The 16,287-nt window shown below is 33.6% G+C and overlaps 1 protein-coding gene across 1 annotated transcript; it reads left to right on the plus strand.

Moving 5' to 3' along the window:
- Window positions 1-256: 256 nt before the first annotated feature.
- grnd (grindelwald) lies at window positions 257-15,106 on the plus strand. The gene is made up of 5 exons (XM_089698297.1): window positions 257-412; window positions 9,042-9,244; window positions 11,592-11,657; window positions 12,745-12,878; window positions 13,526-15,106. Exons 2-5 carry the CDS (start codon window positions 9,046-9,048, stop codon window positions 13,829-13,831), a joined length of 705 nt encoding a protein of 234 aa, XP_089554423.1. The 5' UTR covers window positions 257-412; window positions 9,042-9,045; the 3' UTR covers window positions 13,832-15,106.
- The last annotated feature ends 1,181 nt before the right edge of the window (window positions 15,107-16,287 follow it).

The raw sequence follows: 16,287 nt of genomic DNA on the forward strand, positions 1-16,287 counted from the left end.
ATCTTAGTACATCATACTCTACCAATGTTTTTAAACCTTTAATTGAATTTCAGGAAAGGTTTTTATAAAAATTTTAGGTAGGTATAGATAGAATTTTTGATTAAATTCCTTTTTATCACTCTAAACTTAAATTAAAACTTCATTTTGTGTAGGTACGTCTGTACGTGTCGTTCCATCGGCACGCACACATTGAAGCTATCAGCAATTATGTACATTGTAGCAACATTCACGCACACATAGGCGGCACCAACACCGAGTCAGCGCTACCTGCCGACCTGCGCAAGAGTCACATTCCGTCTCCCACCTTCGCGATTAGCCGTCGAGCCTGTGAAGGCTTTGAATCAGTTGCCATTTTTTAGAAAGTGCCTTGTGTGTGTTTACAATACGTAGGACGAAATGACAACCCAGTAACGTAAGTTGTTAGATTCATTATTATTAACTTAAATTGTATTTTTTTCATGAGCTATGCGCCAACGAAACCTTATTTCTTATCGCGTCATAATTATATCTATCTATACAAGAGTCACTTGTTTTAGAAAGCGAGAATTGCAACTGCGACTTATATATTGTGAAGCAGATTTACATTATTGAATTGTTTTAGCTATAATTTTAAACTTATCTCGACATTATTTCTAAGATCACGATATCACGTGGTTTGGTCACGTACCGTGATCTAACAGTTTTTCCCTGCATATTTTTCCTATGACTAATCGTAGCTTTAATATAAAAAAATAATCTACAAGCGCCACACTTTATTACTGTAACAATTGACTTCAAAGAAAAGGCATTGTTTATTTATAGTATAGCAATTACAAATAAAAGAAAGAAAGGACAAAGGTGCATAATAGAGAGGGGTTTAAGCGCCGGGGGCATTGTCAACGTTTGCGGTATTTAGTGTTCCCTACTTAGCGAACTAAACTACAGTTAAAACGGCTTTATCCCAATCTGATAGAACAAAGACGAAATATATTATTTAAAATTCTCACGCTGTCTCTTAAGGTTTCTATGACAAGGATATAGGTAAGAGTAAAAAACGCACTAGACTTCAAATCAAGGAGACCATTTTCTGGCTTTTACCTATAAGCTATGAATCAACATAGTGTTTACGAAAACCGGTTACGAACCAAATTAGCAGAAAGTATAATTTAAAGTGCCTTTAAACGATAAAATATAATTAAACGCAATGCAAAGGCAATTTAATTCATGTAGAAAAATAGATAAGTATGCACTCCTATTTTCCGAACATCAAACAATATTATAAATAGTGTGTCCTTTGAAAGATGAGCATTCCTAGGAACGGCTTCATAAAATATGAAATGCATTTACCTATGAAGAAAAATGAATCGTAAACAGGCAGAAGATTCCTTTATAATTTGCATGGTTTACTTTGAGAACATTTTCCTAGACGCCTACCTGTTTAATGCAAATTCTAAGAATATTATTTTTCCAGACCTTATTTTTCATATCATCTTTCAGTTCACGGAAACCTGATAAGCGTTGTTTATTGCAAAGGGATTTTATGTTTTAAATTTATTAAAACTACCCTTATCATTTAGCTACTGTAAACAAGTTACGAAATGTATGGAAATCTGTGAAATATTTAAACAATGCAAACATTTGGATTGGGGATTTATTTTTCATATCCCATGTACAGGGTAAATTTGATATATAATATGATATTAAAACACGTCTAAATGCAATTTTATATCAATATAAATTATTATAATACTGCCTTGCATTTCTCTTTGAACTAATTATTTATTTTATTAAATTTCACTAGGAAGAGAGAGAAATAAAACTTAAAACTAAGATGAAAAAATATTCAATAAATTGAATTACTTAGGTAGCCATTTTCCTCTTTCAAAAATCACTTCTAGGGAACCGTTTTAGTAATCGATTATATTACCTTTATACGGTTTATTAGAAAGTTAGTCATAATAATTATCGTTATCATTAACTAAGTGTAAATGATTCATTTTTTTATTCACGTTCATCAACTTTTTACTACTTCACCATGGATAAAGTTTATTTTGTATGTTATACTTCTGTACATTATTGCATTGAAATTTTCTTCAAAATAACTGCCTTTCATCACATTAATTTCGTTCTCAATTTACTACCGTCATAGACTTGTAAAGTCGAACTACACCTACAGCGAAGAACTAAAAAGCTAATTAATGAAGTGTGGAACTGTAGACATCTCCAATGAACCAAGACACACGAATGATTTCTCTGAATGTATAAACTCGACGATCTGAAGGCGACATGTGTAGCAATTAGCCGACTAGGTACCTGTTAGTTTAATGACAGATGGTTTTTAATGACATGATAAGGACTGTCTGTAAACACCCGACGCGTTGGCAGTGTGAAACTTCGCCTTATCGTTGATACATAACACTTGACAAGTTACATGAACTAGACACTATAATGGAACCTACCTACTAACACCGTGTATTTACATCTCATAATTTGGTACCTATTGCCTTAGTTACATCATAATTATCACGTTCAAGGTCTTGACTGAAGAAAATAGTAATAAATATAATTACAACGTCTAGTTGTTAGTTCTTTTTTATGGTTAGATGTTTAGAGGACGCAACACTCGACTGCGTTTGTTTTAATTTCAATAACTGACAGGAAATGATGAATTTGCTGTGAAGCTCATTTATATCATAGCATCACAATTTTTTTTATTATAAACATAGAAGAGTAAATATAAAACATCTTAGCTAGTGTGTTTATAATTAGTATCGAGCAATAGTAAAACTCTCATAGATAAGGTACCAAATTCTGTGAAGCCTTTTTATTACAGCTGTGTAATCTCGATTGAGTGTATTGTGCCCTATGACATTCCTTTAATTAAGTAACAAGGCAAACACGGAGATGTTTGCGACTGGCAGGGCAATATCCGGACAGTGGAGTAAAGACATGAATCCTAAACACCTAAATGAAAGGTCTGCAACCAAGCCTTACCTTGTCAATTGTGTTATTTCTTAAATTAATTTAGATATTACACAAGGTCTTTAAAAATAGGAATGCCAATTTCTTACAAAAACACACATTCTTTTGATTCTATGTGCTGTAGAAGGCATATGTAATATAATATCCTATTTCATTTATAGTATTATTCTACGTACGTAATGTTAAATAACTTTTAAATAATTTAGAATGCACGTATGTAACTCTACTAGGTACTAGTTTAAAATATTACAAGCACCATTTGTAGAGACATAATCACGACAAAGACTTCTAGAGAAACTGGCAATTATCGAGTGTTACATTATAATATTCGCAATAATAGTGCATATTAGGTCTAGTCTAGGTCCACATTTTACATTTTCATATACGCTTTCGGTTAAGGTCTTAGAAATGTGGAGCTTAACTTGATAGTGACTTTTAGTTAATAACAAAGGGTTGCTAACGAGGTCACAGGGTCAGCTCATCTCTTACTGTGTAAGTGGACGACTGCTCAACTTCTGATAAAGGTTATCCACTGATTTTCATTGTGTTCACTGTAAAGAGATTGTTAAGTCGTGATGGACAGAGCAGATAATATGTGGGAAGTAAATCCGCTTTCGCCATTCTTCTAATTCTAATTCTTCTAAAAATCTATTCGTGGTATATCATGTAATAACATGAATGAAATGAGGTATTCTTATAGGCTATTTTTTCTATAAAAACTACTTACTAAAATGAACCTACGGAAAACTGTAAGTAAACATTTTCACCCTATGCCTAAGTCTAGATTTCGATTAATTGCGGTATTAATTGCGGTAATCTTTAAAAGGATTATGGAAACTTAGGTAGTTTAAGTAGAAAGGGAACTTTCACACTAATTGAATTTTGGGCAAATTAATCACGTCAAAGTTTTATGAATATCTGTGATAAATTATAACCCCGAATTTTCAAATTTTGCTGAAGCGAAGCGGAATCACAATTCACGGGGCGTTTTTCTTCGATGTAACGGTCTTTAAAAAATGCCGCAGTACAAACGGCTGTGGGAATTGAAAAGCTTCCTGTTTCGAGTAAAACAACAAGCGATTGTGATCAATTGATAAACACTAAAGTTTGTGTATATCTGGCAATTCCGTTAGCAGGTAGGCAGAGCAAACAGTGTTTGAGGCACTTCGGCTCGGCTCGTAATATCCGGACCAGAATAGTGTATTCCAATTGCATCCGGACTACGGGCTCTCACATAGCTACACGAAATTTCATCAAACGTAGTATACTATTTTCGAATAATGTAACATTAAAGTCGGGACTCGGGTGACACCACGTAGAGTAAATATTGGGACTGCTGCTGTGCATAGTACCTATACAAGGATTTATATTCTCCGAATATTAGATATATATTATGTACTGCGGCTTAAAAATGAATCAGAATATCCTACTTACATCCAGGGAGTTATTGTATTAGTCGATGACAAAACCTGTAACTACATACAGTACATAGACTTTTAATTCAAATCTTTTTTAACTCCTTAAATTAATATGCATACGCATACTGTATACGAAATTAACAAACTTATCCCGAACTGTTATGAATAATCCTTTTTACCACTATCCATTTTAGGTACTGACATACTTAGCTTTAAAATCAGCATTTCAAATGCTCGCGTTCGAAAACAAATTCTTGCACAAGCCTTGCCAGGAGGTAACATTATGAGCGCGGTATGAAGAGGGTGACATAGAGCCTTAAGACCGTCAGAGCCTCGCTTGCATACTAATGAAAGGAAAACAATAAATATGTGACTGTCATTCAGAACGTCTAGCATTGGCTGCTTTTGTGTGTCATCAGTGCTTTAGTGAGGAACTAGAGAAAATTGACACATCGCACATGGAGTTAAGGTTCATTCTAGCACTTCGTTTTCGATTGTTTTTGGTTACACTTATAGTAACTGTTCTTTTTAGCACAAGGCTTCAATATTTGGTGTTGGTAAAGGTACTTAATAAATTAGCGAGTGTCGGACTTTCGTGTCAATTTCTTTTTCGTCTTTTTCTCACCAACACATTTTTCAGTTGCTTTCATTTTAGTAGAGCTTGTTGTGTAGATACTCTCTTAATAGTTTTATTTACAGAAAGTATCGCGTATAGTTCCTTGCAAAAGAAAGAGTTATTCGGGTTCATCTTTATTTAATGGTACAACCATCCCAATACATTATTCGACACAAACACCTCACCACCAATATCTCCATTTCCAAATATTCCATTTTAAGCAGACTAATAACGAACAATAGTTAAATCATGCTATTATGCACCAATCTTCATACCACAGCGATATATTCCATACCAATCGTCCTCAATATGCAGCTATTACACACGAATTTGCATAGTTTTGAAAATCAAGAGCCTGCCAATTAAATTATACAGCCGGGATGCTCCCTCCCATATTCGGAACACGTAAGTATGAAGCAATAGGTGGTCATATTCCGCAGCTTTGATTCGCTCTTTCAAATGTGTGCCGTGTTTCCATTGACCTCACTGAAATGCACCGAAATCAGTTTATGCTCGCATGTAACATTCCGTTCGTAGAATCCGTGATTAGTATCATTGTTTCCCCATCAAATATGTTATTGGAAAATTCGGCACAATAATAATGTAACGTATTCAGCTAGATGTGTTTTCGTAGCCTATTATAAGAGTACTTTATTAAAACACGGCATGAAGCCCATATTACACTAATTAATTGGCATCAAAATGTATAATTTGAGGCGAATACTGAAATTTCCTCGAGAAGCAGCGTTCAGTTATTAATTTAATACCACTAGTTGCCATTCGGGTCTGTACCTGCGACACGTAAGAAGATTAAATACTTGGATGGCAAAACCGACAATTATGGAGGAAAGTTCACTTCGCTTAATACCATTGATGTTCGACGGGAATTATTATTTCATAGTGCACAAAATGTAAGGGTTACAAAGCCCGGAATATTATATGAAGAGCCTTTTATAATTTACACATAAGTCCCGTTAATGGACATTCATGGTAAAACTCTCTATTAGAAGACGACTTTCGTCTTATAACTTTATGCATTTTGTAGATTGTGTTAAAATATACAATAGTATATTAGGTATCACACTTTTACGTGATATGTGAAATCGTTAAATGCACATTATATAAGCATTGGCTTTTTTGGTCACTCTACAAATAATCTTGAGTTTTCTAAATCACGAAAAACATTATAAAATAGCCTATGAAATAGCAGTTGGAACCAGATCCGTACGTAGAGTCCTAGGTTCAATACCACGTTGATACTTATTTTTCTAAAAAAAAGAGATATATAATTGGATCTCTATATTTTGTCCTTTCATATTTAATGGGCCCTCTTCACAATGGGCAGCCTTATGCGAGTAGAGCCAATCACAATAGTATAGGAGGGCCATGTTTATTCATAATCGCTGTAATGTAATGGCCGGCAAACATCAACGATCATTAATTGTTGGGCCAACGTTGTCCATTGTGAAGAGGGCTCATAATACATGTAGGTATCTAAAAGTATCTAGTAATGTATTAGGTAATGCTATATTGGCATTTGGCATACGTGTTATACGCCTTGATCTCAAGGTAATCATCCACTGCGCTTCGTCATTGTCTTGTCACGTTTAGAAAAAAATGATAAACATTTGATTACGTCAGATTACAACTTACATACCTTGGCAGCTATGAACATAAATGGATCGAGAACATGTTGTATTTTATGAGATAAAAATATATTATGTGGCTGGATCAAACACCACTTCGGTATTTTAACGGTTTTTAACGATATTTAGTGTAAAAAAGTCATTATGCAATTTTCAACTGTAATATTGCTCACAAATTTCAATTAAGTAGTAAGTAAGTAATACTAGATTTAAAATATTATATTTTCAGGATTCTTTCATATTCATATTAGATAGGTAATGATAAAATCGTAGTTTTTGCGATAAATGTTCATGAGGTTAAGTTATCGTAAAGTCCATTCCCTGGTTGCCTAGCAACCGCAAAAGAAACTATAACACTAGCCCAAACACTATGCTCTTACTTACAATCATGACTAAAAAGGCTGTTTACCTCGAACCAATGTTCCCTCCTTGAATTTGTGTTAAGTGTTATTTGTTTTATAAGTGCCATTATCATTTTAAGGAATAGGTGAGTGAATTCATAGCATTTTATATCTGGACTTCCACGCAAGTGCGTACTAGTTACTACGTCGTAGGACCTTTTGTTAGACCGAGGTTTTTTAGTTAATTATAAATTTTTGATTACTATTTAATATTATAGTTATATTGAAAATATGTGAACTTAATAATATTTAATACCTCATAATTGATACCGCTAAGGTTCCTGTAACGTACTTAGGGACCGAAAAACAGGTTGATCGATAACTTATCATTATTGCTAAACATGTCAAAAACTGTAAAGTATTTAATTAAGTAGTTATTATTTTTTACTAGTGTCAAATAATATCAACTGGTTTAACGATTAATCATAGAACATTTTGTTACAAACACATTAAGAGGCACCAGCGTAATGTATTGCTATGACTCATCTCATTAAGAATTCAAACCGTTTTCAAATGAAAGAATTATTAGCTATTGCTTTCAAAGCGGTTATGAAACGCCATTATATTAATAAATGTAAATAATGTGTAGCAGTTTTTACTGGACCTGTGGTTTTTGCGTAGAAAAAAGTTACGAAAAAATATCGGCCGCGTAAGGTAACAATTGAAAAGGTTTCGGGACCCTTTTGTTGGAACACAAATATGAACCTGTCGCTATTCTACCTGCGGGATGACTCATGCTTACTTAACTGTGTCTACTCAGTGACATATGGCGGTAACTCAAACAAGATACACGATGTTTCCCGACTATGGAATAATATGACAGATTAAAAAGGTGTAGGCTGCTGCTCACTGCATTTGGGATCCTTCACTTTCATATTTTATTACGTGAGAATTTTGAATCGGAGCTTTACAGTTTTGAATTAGTTATCTTCCTTTTATGAAAATGATTTACTACGTACGGTATAGATGAATATTATGCTTTTATTTATTGATTGGTGTTTTTTATAATTAGTTTAAGCTCAATTATGCTGTTAAATCATGTTAATGATGTTTTAAATTTGCCTTGAACTGAATACTCCTTCGTTAGCCTATAGCATGCCTTTAGTATAAATATATTACATCATCGTAAGTAAAACGGGTTTTAGTTAAAGGAATGCTTAACGTTAATGCGTAGCGCGTATCGGTAAATATTTGACTGGCTATCATTTTGTGAAAATTCGAGTTAACAATTGAATTTGTGTCCCATATCCATACTAATATTATAAATGCGAAAATAGCTCTGTCTGTCTGTCTGTTACTCAATCACGCCTTAACTACTGAACCAATTTGCATGAAATTTGGTATAGAGATATTTTGATTCCCGAGAAAGGACATAGGATAGGTTTTATCCCGGAAATCCCACGAATACGGGAACTATGCGGGTTTTTCTTTGACTGCGCGGGCGATGCCGCGGGCGGAAAGCTAGTTTATTTATAAACCTTTTTGATGGCTTAACCACAAATTATAATGAATATGATTCAGTGTATACTAATTATACACATGAATTACTTCTATTCCAATATAGGAAACTTCTTATATGAATAAATTAATTAACTAATGTGATAACAGTCGAACTGTATTAAAATTATCTTTTACCTTTTTAAATGATCCGATCGTAAGTTTGGTAGAGCAAGCAAAATCTCAACTCTCCACTCATCGTCAAAACATGTCAAATCGTTTTGCAGAAAGATTCCATCAAATAAAATAAAAAATAGTTTTCAATTTTTAAACATATTGAGTAGTAGAGTTCTCTTTAAAGTTTTTTTAAGTAGACGTACTGTCCACGTTCTAGCTTAACTTAAGTAGCATCCACATCAAAATTTGTCTCGTTAATTACTAAGTACAGAGAGTGTGGACTTTGTGAATCTGTTAATTTACTATATATGCATACCAATAACCAACTATTATTAAGCGTGGATTGTATCTGTTAAAACAAATATTAACAAACACATTCTTCCAGGACCATGTCGCGTCTAGCCTGCCTGCTAGCTGTGGCTGGCGCTTCAGCCCAGCTCACGCTTGACGGGATCCGCTGCGGACAGCTGACGTGTCAGCTTGAGGAATACTGCTCTCCGGAGACCAATAGATGCGCTCCCTGTGACGTGGTGTGCAACAAGACGCACCATAACTTCGACAATGGGCTGTGTATTAAGGAGTGTCAAGGTTCGTTTCTTTAGATGGCTGTTTGAAGTTATTAGGTAGCCTCTATGTCACGAATTGTCCTATATCGTTCATGTTTCATTGTATACGTTATTTTGTCCTAGTTTTCTATTTATCGATAAAAATATGTATCATGCAAGTTAGGTTAAATTATTGTTTGATATCAAATTAGAAATTATATTTTGGAAAAAGGATGTGATAGAGCAGGTTTAGTTTAAACACGAATATATTATATAAAATACAATTTATTGTTTCGTCTTGCATATTACCATCAGAAGGGTATTATTATCTATCCCTTTTAAAGGTATGATTATCCGTGTTAATGCAAAGGTCGTGGTAGCATACTGGTGTAGGTATAATATTGAAAACTTTTGTATTATAAAACTAAGAAGACTTGTAAAGCGTGCTTAAGAGTTGAAAGGTTCATTAGAGTTAACAAAGTATGCGGCTCCGGGCGGTTGTGGGTTGTACGCATTTTTATTTTTAATAATTTGCCTATGTTGCATGGAAAGACAGCTAGACTAGATCTCCTAGACTACATAATTTTCATTAAAAATCTTATATTCCATTATAAACATTTTGGTTTTATTCAACTAGCTTTCCATTCGTAACTTTATTAAAGACTGAAAAGTGCAGTCTTTTTAATTATGATGTCATTGGAACTTAGTAATTTATTAAATTCCAATATAAGAATATTAAAACGAGATTGAATAAGTTTTTTTCCTGTAATGGCAATATTATGCGTAATGTGAAATGAAAATCAAATTGGAAAGTAATATTATCGTTATATTGATTTGCTATAGGTATTTAATATTCATATTATTAGCTTCAGTTGCCACATGGTTTTTCAACAAAAAAAAAATTTAAAAATTCACGTAATAGTAAATTAATTATGGTTTGTAATATGTATCTCGTAGTGATTTCTTATTAAATAGATAATCTTATTAATATTATTTTTATCAAAGAATTGTTAATAGCTTTCCACGAAAAGGAAATCCTCAAAATATTCAGATGAGTAGTTAAAATGATGACTAATATTTATCTACATATTATTATATTGTGGTGGAGGCCTTCTTTAATTTAACACGCGATATCACACTCTATCGCGTAGATAGTAGAGTCGATTTTCACGCACGGCCTTTATCAGTAACTGGTTTCGTGACCACAAACCGCCTACATTATCTTTATCCTGCTCTAATCATATATGCATCCTGTTCTCTCCTGGGCAAAAGAATGCATTTCAGGTCAAACATCCCAAGCAAGATCATTTTCACATCGAGTCTGAAGGTTAACTCTTTACAAATGAAGTTATTTATTTCATATAATAAAAAATGATTTTTATTTCCCTGGAAAAGTATTCTGAGAAAATTACTTAGAATTTTATATGAGCAATTATATCGACGCCCTAACAAGTAACTTTTTGTACATTCAATTCTGTTATAATATTTTTCTATTCCCATTTACAAAAACAAATTATTCCGTAGGTAGGTTATATAGAATTTTATTTTTAAGTTTCGATAAACAATAATTGGCTAAATTGGAAAAAAATTATAAAAACTAAACTTGAAATATTTTCCAATCACTATCACCAGAATCATAAACTAAAGATGCTCAAGGATCTCATTACATCAAACACGAAAGATAAAAACCGCTACACAAGCGAGGCGACGCGACGGGCGAGGTAACATCAGAAACGCGGGATCATTGGTGAGGGTGCAACAATACCTGTTAGCGTCATGCTCTGTTGCCGACAGGTCCGCACCCACACACACACAGTCCCTACGCTCGTGTGCGCAACAAAACAAATGCAACACCATTCTTGTTTATAAATTGCGCAAGTTCCAACATTCCTCTGCACATACACTGCAGCATAGATTTCCTTTTCGATAGACGTTTTTGAATCCCTTTGCTAACTGGAAATTTCTCCCTTTATTTATATTACAACCGTTGCAAACTCCAGCTATTAATACAAGCTTCAACAGAGTATCCAATCGGAATTATGCTAGAAAATCTAGCGACCAGCGTTTTTACCATGCAAACAGAACCGACAAGATAATATTAATGTCCGAGCAAAGAAATCTCTCCGCTTTGCGGTCCTTTAATAATTTAACCGTGGAATTCGTGCGGAACCATAAATACGATACGCTCTTGCATTTTGTAATAAACACACGGTATTGAAAAACGCTTGAATTGTTATTAAAACATTTGTGTACATACCTACGAAAGTACAGGTTGCTTTTATCTGTAAATTTTACCAGGCGATATTAAAAAGTTGGACGGTATTTATAGAGCTGTAGCCTGTAGGGAACGTTGTGTAAATAGTAAAGGATTCATTGGTTTTTTTTTCCAGGATACCTTCTGGATTTGCGCTACATGCGACGATCGGAAACGATGTCCCCACCCTCCGACATTAACAGTAAGTGCTTAATGAATTTATAAACGCAAGCGAATTTTGACATCGTATTAATTTGCGTGCAGTACAGTATCAATTATTTTAATAATGATGCATGAAATTCAGGTAAACTGTTATAAAATTCAATATTTGATGGACGCTGTAATGTTTCGAAGTAATTTTGAATTAACGGATGACATTGTTACGAAAATTGCTACCAAATTAAAATTTCGCCGTAAACACTTGGTTAAGATATTATTAATCAATAGTGTCATTCGAGGGCCTTTGTACATACCAGTTCTGGAATTAATTTACCAAAACGTATGTTAGTTATTTGCAAAATGTAAACCCCTGGGTAAAATCATCGAATATTGCGTGTCACATTTATGTGTAGAGATAGTTCTGTGAGAGATATTAGGTAGTTATGTGAATAATATTTAATGTAATATGTTTATGATACAAAATTTGCTTTTTGCGAAATCCTGTATTAATTTAGCGAAACTTTATTTATTATTATCTGCAATTACGCTCAAGCGATTTTGAATTCTAAAGTACTGTTATTGGTATTGTTAATTAGCTTAATACGAGTACATTATCTATTGAATGGCTTGGTGAGTAAGGGAATCATAAATCATAATGAACGACGTGCAGTTTTTCAACAACACTATAATATCTGCATTACATGGCCATTGTTTAAAAAATGGAACGACTAACTTTTGGTAAATATCTGCTATTTTCTTGACGACGTTTCTAAGTTGAGAGAACAATTGACACCGATTTGCTTTGCTGAAGTGCAAGTTACTCTATTTGTTTTTTCGCTCGCCCTCCTCTATATAATTTGCTGTATTTATCTATGTAAATTTTACACCATTACGTACCTATGAACGATTGTTCAGGTTATTCAGTTACATTTTTAAAACTTTTTGGGCCAACTCGATTCTTTTTTATTTTTCTTCTATTCCTTTTTTCAAATGCAAACGCAATGGTTCTTATTAGAAATTAAGTGCTGGAGCGAATTTTAAAAGTTGTTACTTATTTTAGAATTGTGTGCGAGTCAATGCGAATTTTTCGCTACATAAACGAAAATATTTATTTCTTTATACGTTATAAGGTGTGCAGCGTCAAGCACAAACAGCGCTGATAGTCAGCGGTGTGGCCCTCGCGATTCTTCTACTTGTGCTGATCATCATTTGTCGAGGCCGGCTGTCTTGGAGGTACATCAAGCAGAAACTTCAACCATCTAAGGTGAGATGCCTATGGTTATCCTACTAATGTTATAAATGTGAAAGGTTGTTTGTTACTCCTTCACGCAAAAACTGCTGAACCGATTTGTATGAAATTTCGGACAGAGACAGCTTGAGGCCTGAAAAAATATAACGGGAACGGGACCTATGCGGGTCCTTGACTACGCTGACGAAGCCGCGTGCTGATAGTTAGATATATAATAAAAATAAGGCCTAAACGAGGGTCTATAAAAATTTATATAGGTACTCCTTTAAGAGACGAGAAAACAATTGACGCGTAACTAACAAAGCAATGAAGTATCCAGTATAATTACTTGAGAGTAGGATGAGGAAGGTTTCAAACTCAAACATTTATTTATTCAATTAGACTTTTTCCAGAAGCACTTTTGAATCGTCATTACATTCTTTAAGTTTACGGGGTTAACTCATTGTGCGAAATGCATTAACGAAGCACCGTACAGTATGCTATTACTCTAGAACTGATTTTCTGTGACGAGTTAGGTAGGTATGTGAAAACTTTAAGGTGTAGGTGAAACTTCGATACGAAGTATTCATTTCCATTTAGTCTAAATGACTTTTACCCAATCAATAAACTATAATGTTCATTATTAGACAAATTTATTGAAAACATTATCGTACCATTTTCAGAATCGCGTAAAGCAGTATCCGACGGATCTTACACATCACAACCCGCACGCCGAGATGCCGAAACCGAAGCCCGAATTGAAGCTAGAGATACGAAACCCCGAACCGCCGAAGCGGCTGAACGTACGAGATTTAGACACGAGGACGCAAACGGACAAGAGTCTGGGAGCCACCACGCCAAAGACGATCAGCACAGCCGTCAGCAACAGGCACCCCGCTGAAGACACCACGCTCGATTTCTCCTACGACAATATGGGCATGAACGTCACACCCCCGGAACAACCCGCCGCCGCTAGTCACAAGTTCTGAGAACCGGTCGTCAGATTCGGTGGTAAAACCGTGAGAATCATAGACACAAGTCCAAATTGTAGTGATGATAATGAACGTTTTTAAATTTTTACTTCAATAGACTTTTGATATAGTTATTACATACTTAAATGTGTTCTTTGAGCCTTGTATTCAAACTTTTTATAGATTAGTGAGCGGATTTTAATCTCAATTTGTAAAGAATTTTTGCAAACGTTTTCTACCATGCAGTCTTTAAATGCCATGGAATGCTATATTTTAAAATGATAATGGTCGAAAACGGATGTTATAGATTCCGTATCGCTTTGGAATTTTCACACGTCGAGTAAATGTGATATTCATTAATGTAATAATGTGTTGAATTTAGTTCATCCGATGATAAAGTCAGCACGAATGCAATCAAACCGCGTGATAGTTGAATTACGAGTTGTGGAGAGGCGGCTACTATTCATACATCACAAACTTGAATCAATTAGCATTTTATTGGTAAATGTTTGCTAACATCACTAATTATATCTCTGATTGGAGATTGTGTTGTTAAGTTTTGATCGTTGTTTCTTTACAATGTATTTACCATTCGTGTCAATAATGCATCACGACTAGAATAAATACTTAAAATTATCACATACTTAGTTGTTTAATAGTTTTTCGTAGAGATTATTAAGAAAAAAAAAATAAGAAGTGTCTACAGAGGTAAACTTTTATAATATTAAAGCGTTTTATATTATATATACGTGTATTCTAAGAGCAATAAATGAATCATGTAGATGTTATTTGTGTGTAACGTTCTGATGAATGTTTTAGATTTCGGAATTTTGCCAGGAAATTAATTGAACGAAACGATCTGTTTATTTGACTAATTATTACCATGGATATATTTAATAGTAGCCAGTGAGGGGTCTAGGGTATCCATTTTGATTACAGTGTAGAAGGCTTAAATGCGAATGTACTTAAATAACCATTTTATATATTATTTTTAAGACAATATCAATATTGTATCTAACAGTTTTTCAAAAGATTGTGACCCCTTATAAAGCTATATTCGTAATTCTTGGTAATAAAGTATTTTTATCCTAAGATTGTTATTACAACATAATTGCACATATTTAAGAAACTATGTTCGCACGTATGACTTATATTAACTATTGACCTTTCCTAATCAATTTCTAAAATTTATAAGCGTGTGTGTTGAGCAGAAAAGTTTTGCTTAGAATTTTCATCAAACGTTATATTGAATTGGCTGAAAACAACCTGAAATTTGATGGTATCAACTTAACATAAAAATCGAGGTTATAATATATCTACGGTTTGGTAAAAATTCTAAAAGCATTGAAACGTTATCATATAAAATATGATGAATATTCCAAATAATTGATTTTTATTCGCAAATAGGTACTTAACATTAGTTTTAAGATAGTAGTTATAAATCTTTTTATTGTATAAATAAAGTCGAGTTCGACTCGGGTTAAATAAAATTTCCAGCATGGCTGAGGTAGTTTTTTATTTGGTTCTATATATTTTTATGTACGTGTTGTTCCATTGTTCGTGCATCATTTCGTATTTTGTGTTTGAATGTAATTATTTTGCTACAGTAATTATTATTTGGGATGATCAACCCAAAATCAGATAGGCTTGTGAACGTTAGCTTTGACTGCGATTTCATAATTATTGTTTGATATTACAGCTAGATTTAGTTATCAAAATTGAAATAATGACTACATTATACTTAACATGTAGGTAAGCGATTTGTTGTTTCACAATATAATTATATGTTACATTATAATTACAATTGCAATTTTAATGATCTGTAAATTCATATCGTCTAAGTGTGCTTGTTATGTTGTATTGTTTTGTTAATTCTTCAAGAATATGTTAAGTCAAGTGATGTTGCTCATTTTGTGGAAGTATTCGCTCATCTTTGTTATTTTTAATGTAGCTTATTAAAAAGTTATCTATCTCCAATTCGGCTAATATAATATTCTTGAAGAATTTACTAAGAAATGTTAACGCTATCATTGTAATATTTGTGACGTCACTGTAATTCTCATAAAATGTGTGTGCAGTTTGTGCAACGTAAGATATTCTTATAAAGAGACCCAGAAGATATTCTTCTAAAGAGCCTTTACGAACTCTTATAAGTTCTTTATCCATCACAAAATTCAACTACGGTCAATAGCATGTCGTTATATTATGTTGATGTGACACATTACACGCAAATAAATCTTGTTTCCCCATAAGTCAGGCAATCGGGGGACTAATTTAATGAGTCTGCGTTCATTTGCAACTAGAAAGCGGAATTTGATGAGCATTTAGTCGGATATTCAAATTTCCGTATTTACATAGCGGACACTAATTAGTGAATTGCAATCAGAGAAGGTATTTAGATATTCGTTGGGAAGTTTATATTTTTTTATTCAAAGCTCCAGACGGTGGAATGTTCATGCAAATATGACACGCTA

This window comes from Colias philodice, chromosome 1, assembly GCF_061535455.1.
Source record: "Colias philodice isolate Cphi_HAF_F1 chromosome 1, ilColPhil1 Martin Lab GWU primary, whole genome shotgun sequence".
Taxonomy (NCBI): domain Eukaryota; kingdom Metazoa; phylum Arthropoda; class Insecta; order Lepidoptera; family Pieridae; genus Colias; species Colias philodice.

Coding starts and splice junctions, on each gene's coding strand:
- grnd (XM_089698297.1), top strand. CDS start 9,046: ATGTCGCGTCTAGCCTGCCTGCTAGCTGTGGCTGGCGCTTCAGCCCAG. Junction 9,245..11,591: donor GTGTATTAAGGAGTGTCAAG/GTTCGTTTCTTT, acceptor TTTTTTTTCCAG/GATACCTTCTGGATTTGCGC. Junction 12,879..13,525: donor AGAAACTTCAACCATCTAAG/GTGAGATGCCTA, acceptor TACCATTTTCAG/AATCGCGTAAAGCAGTATCC.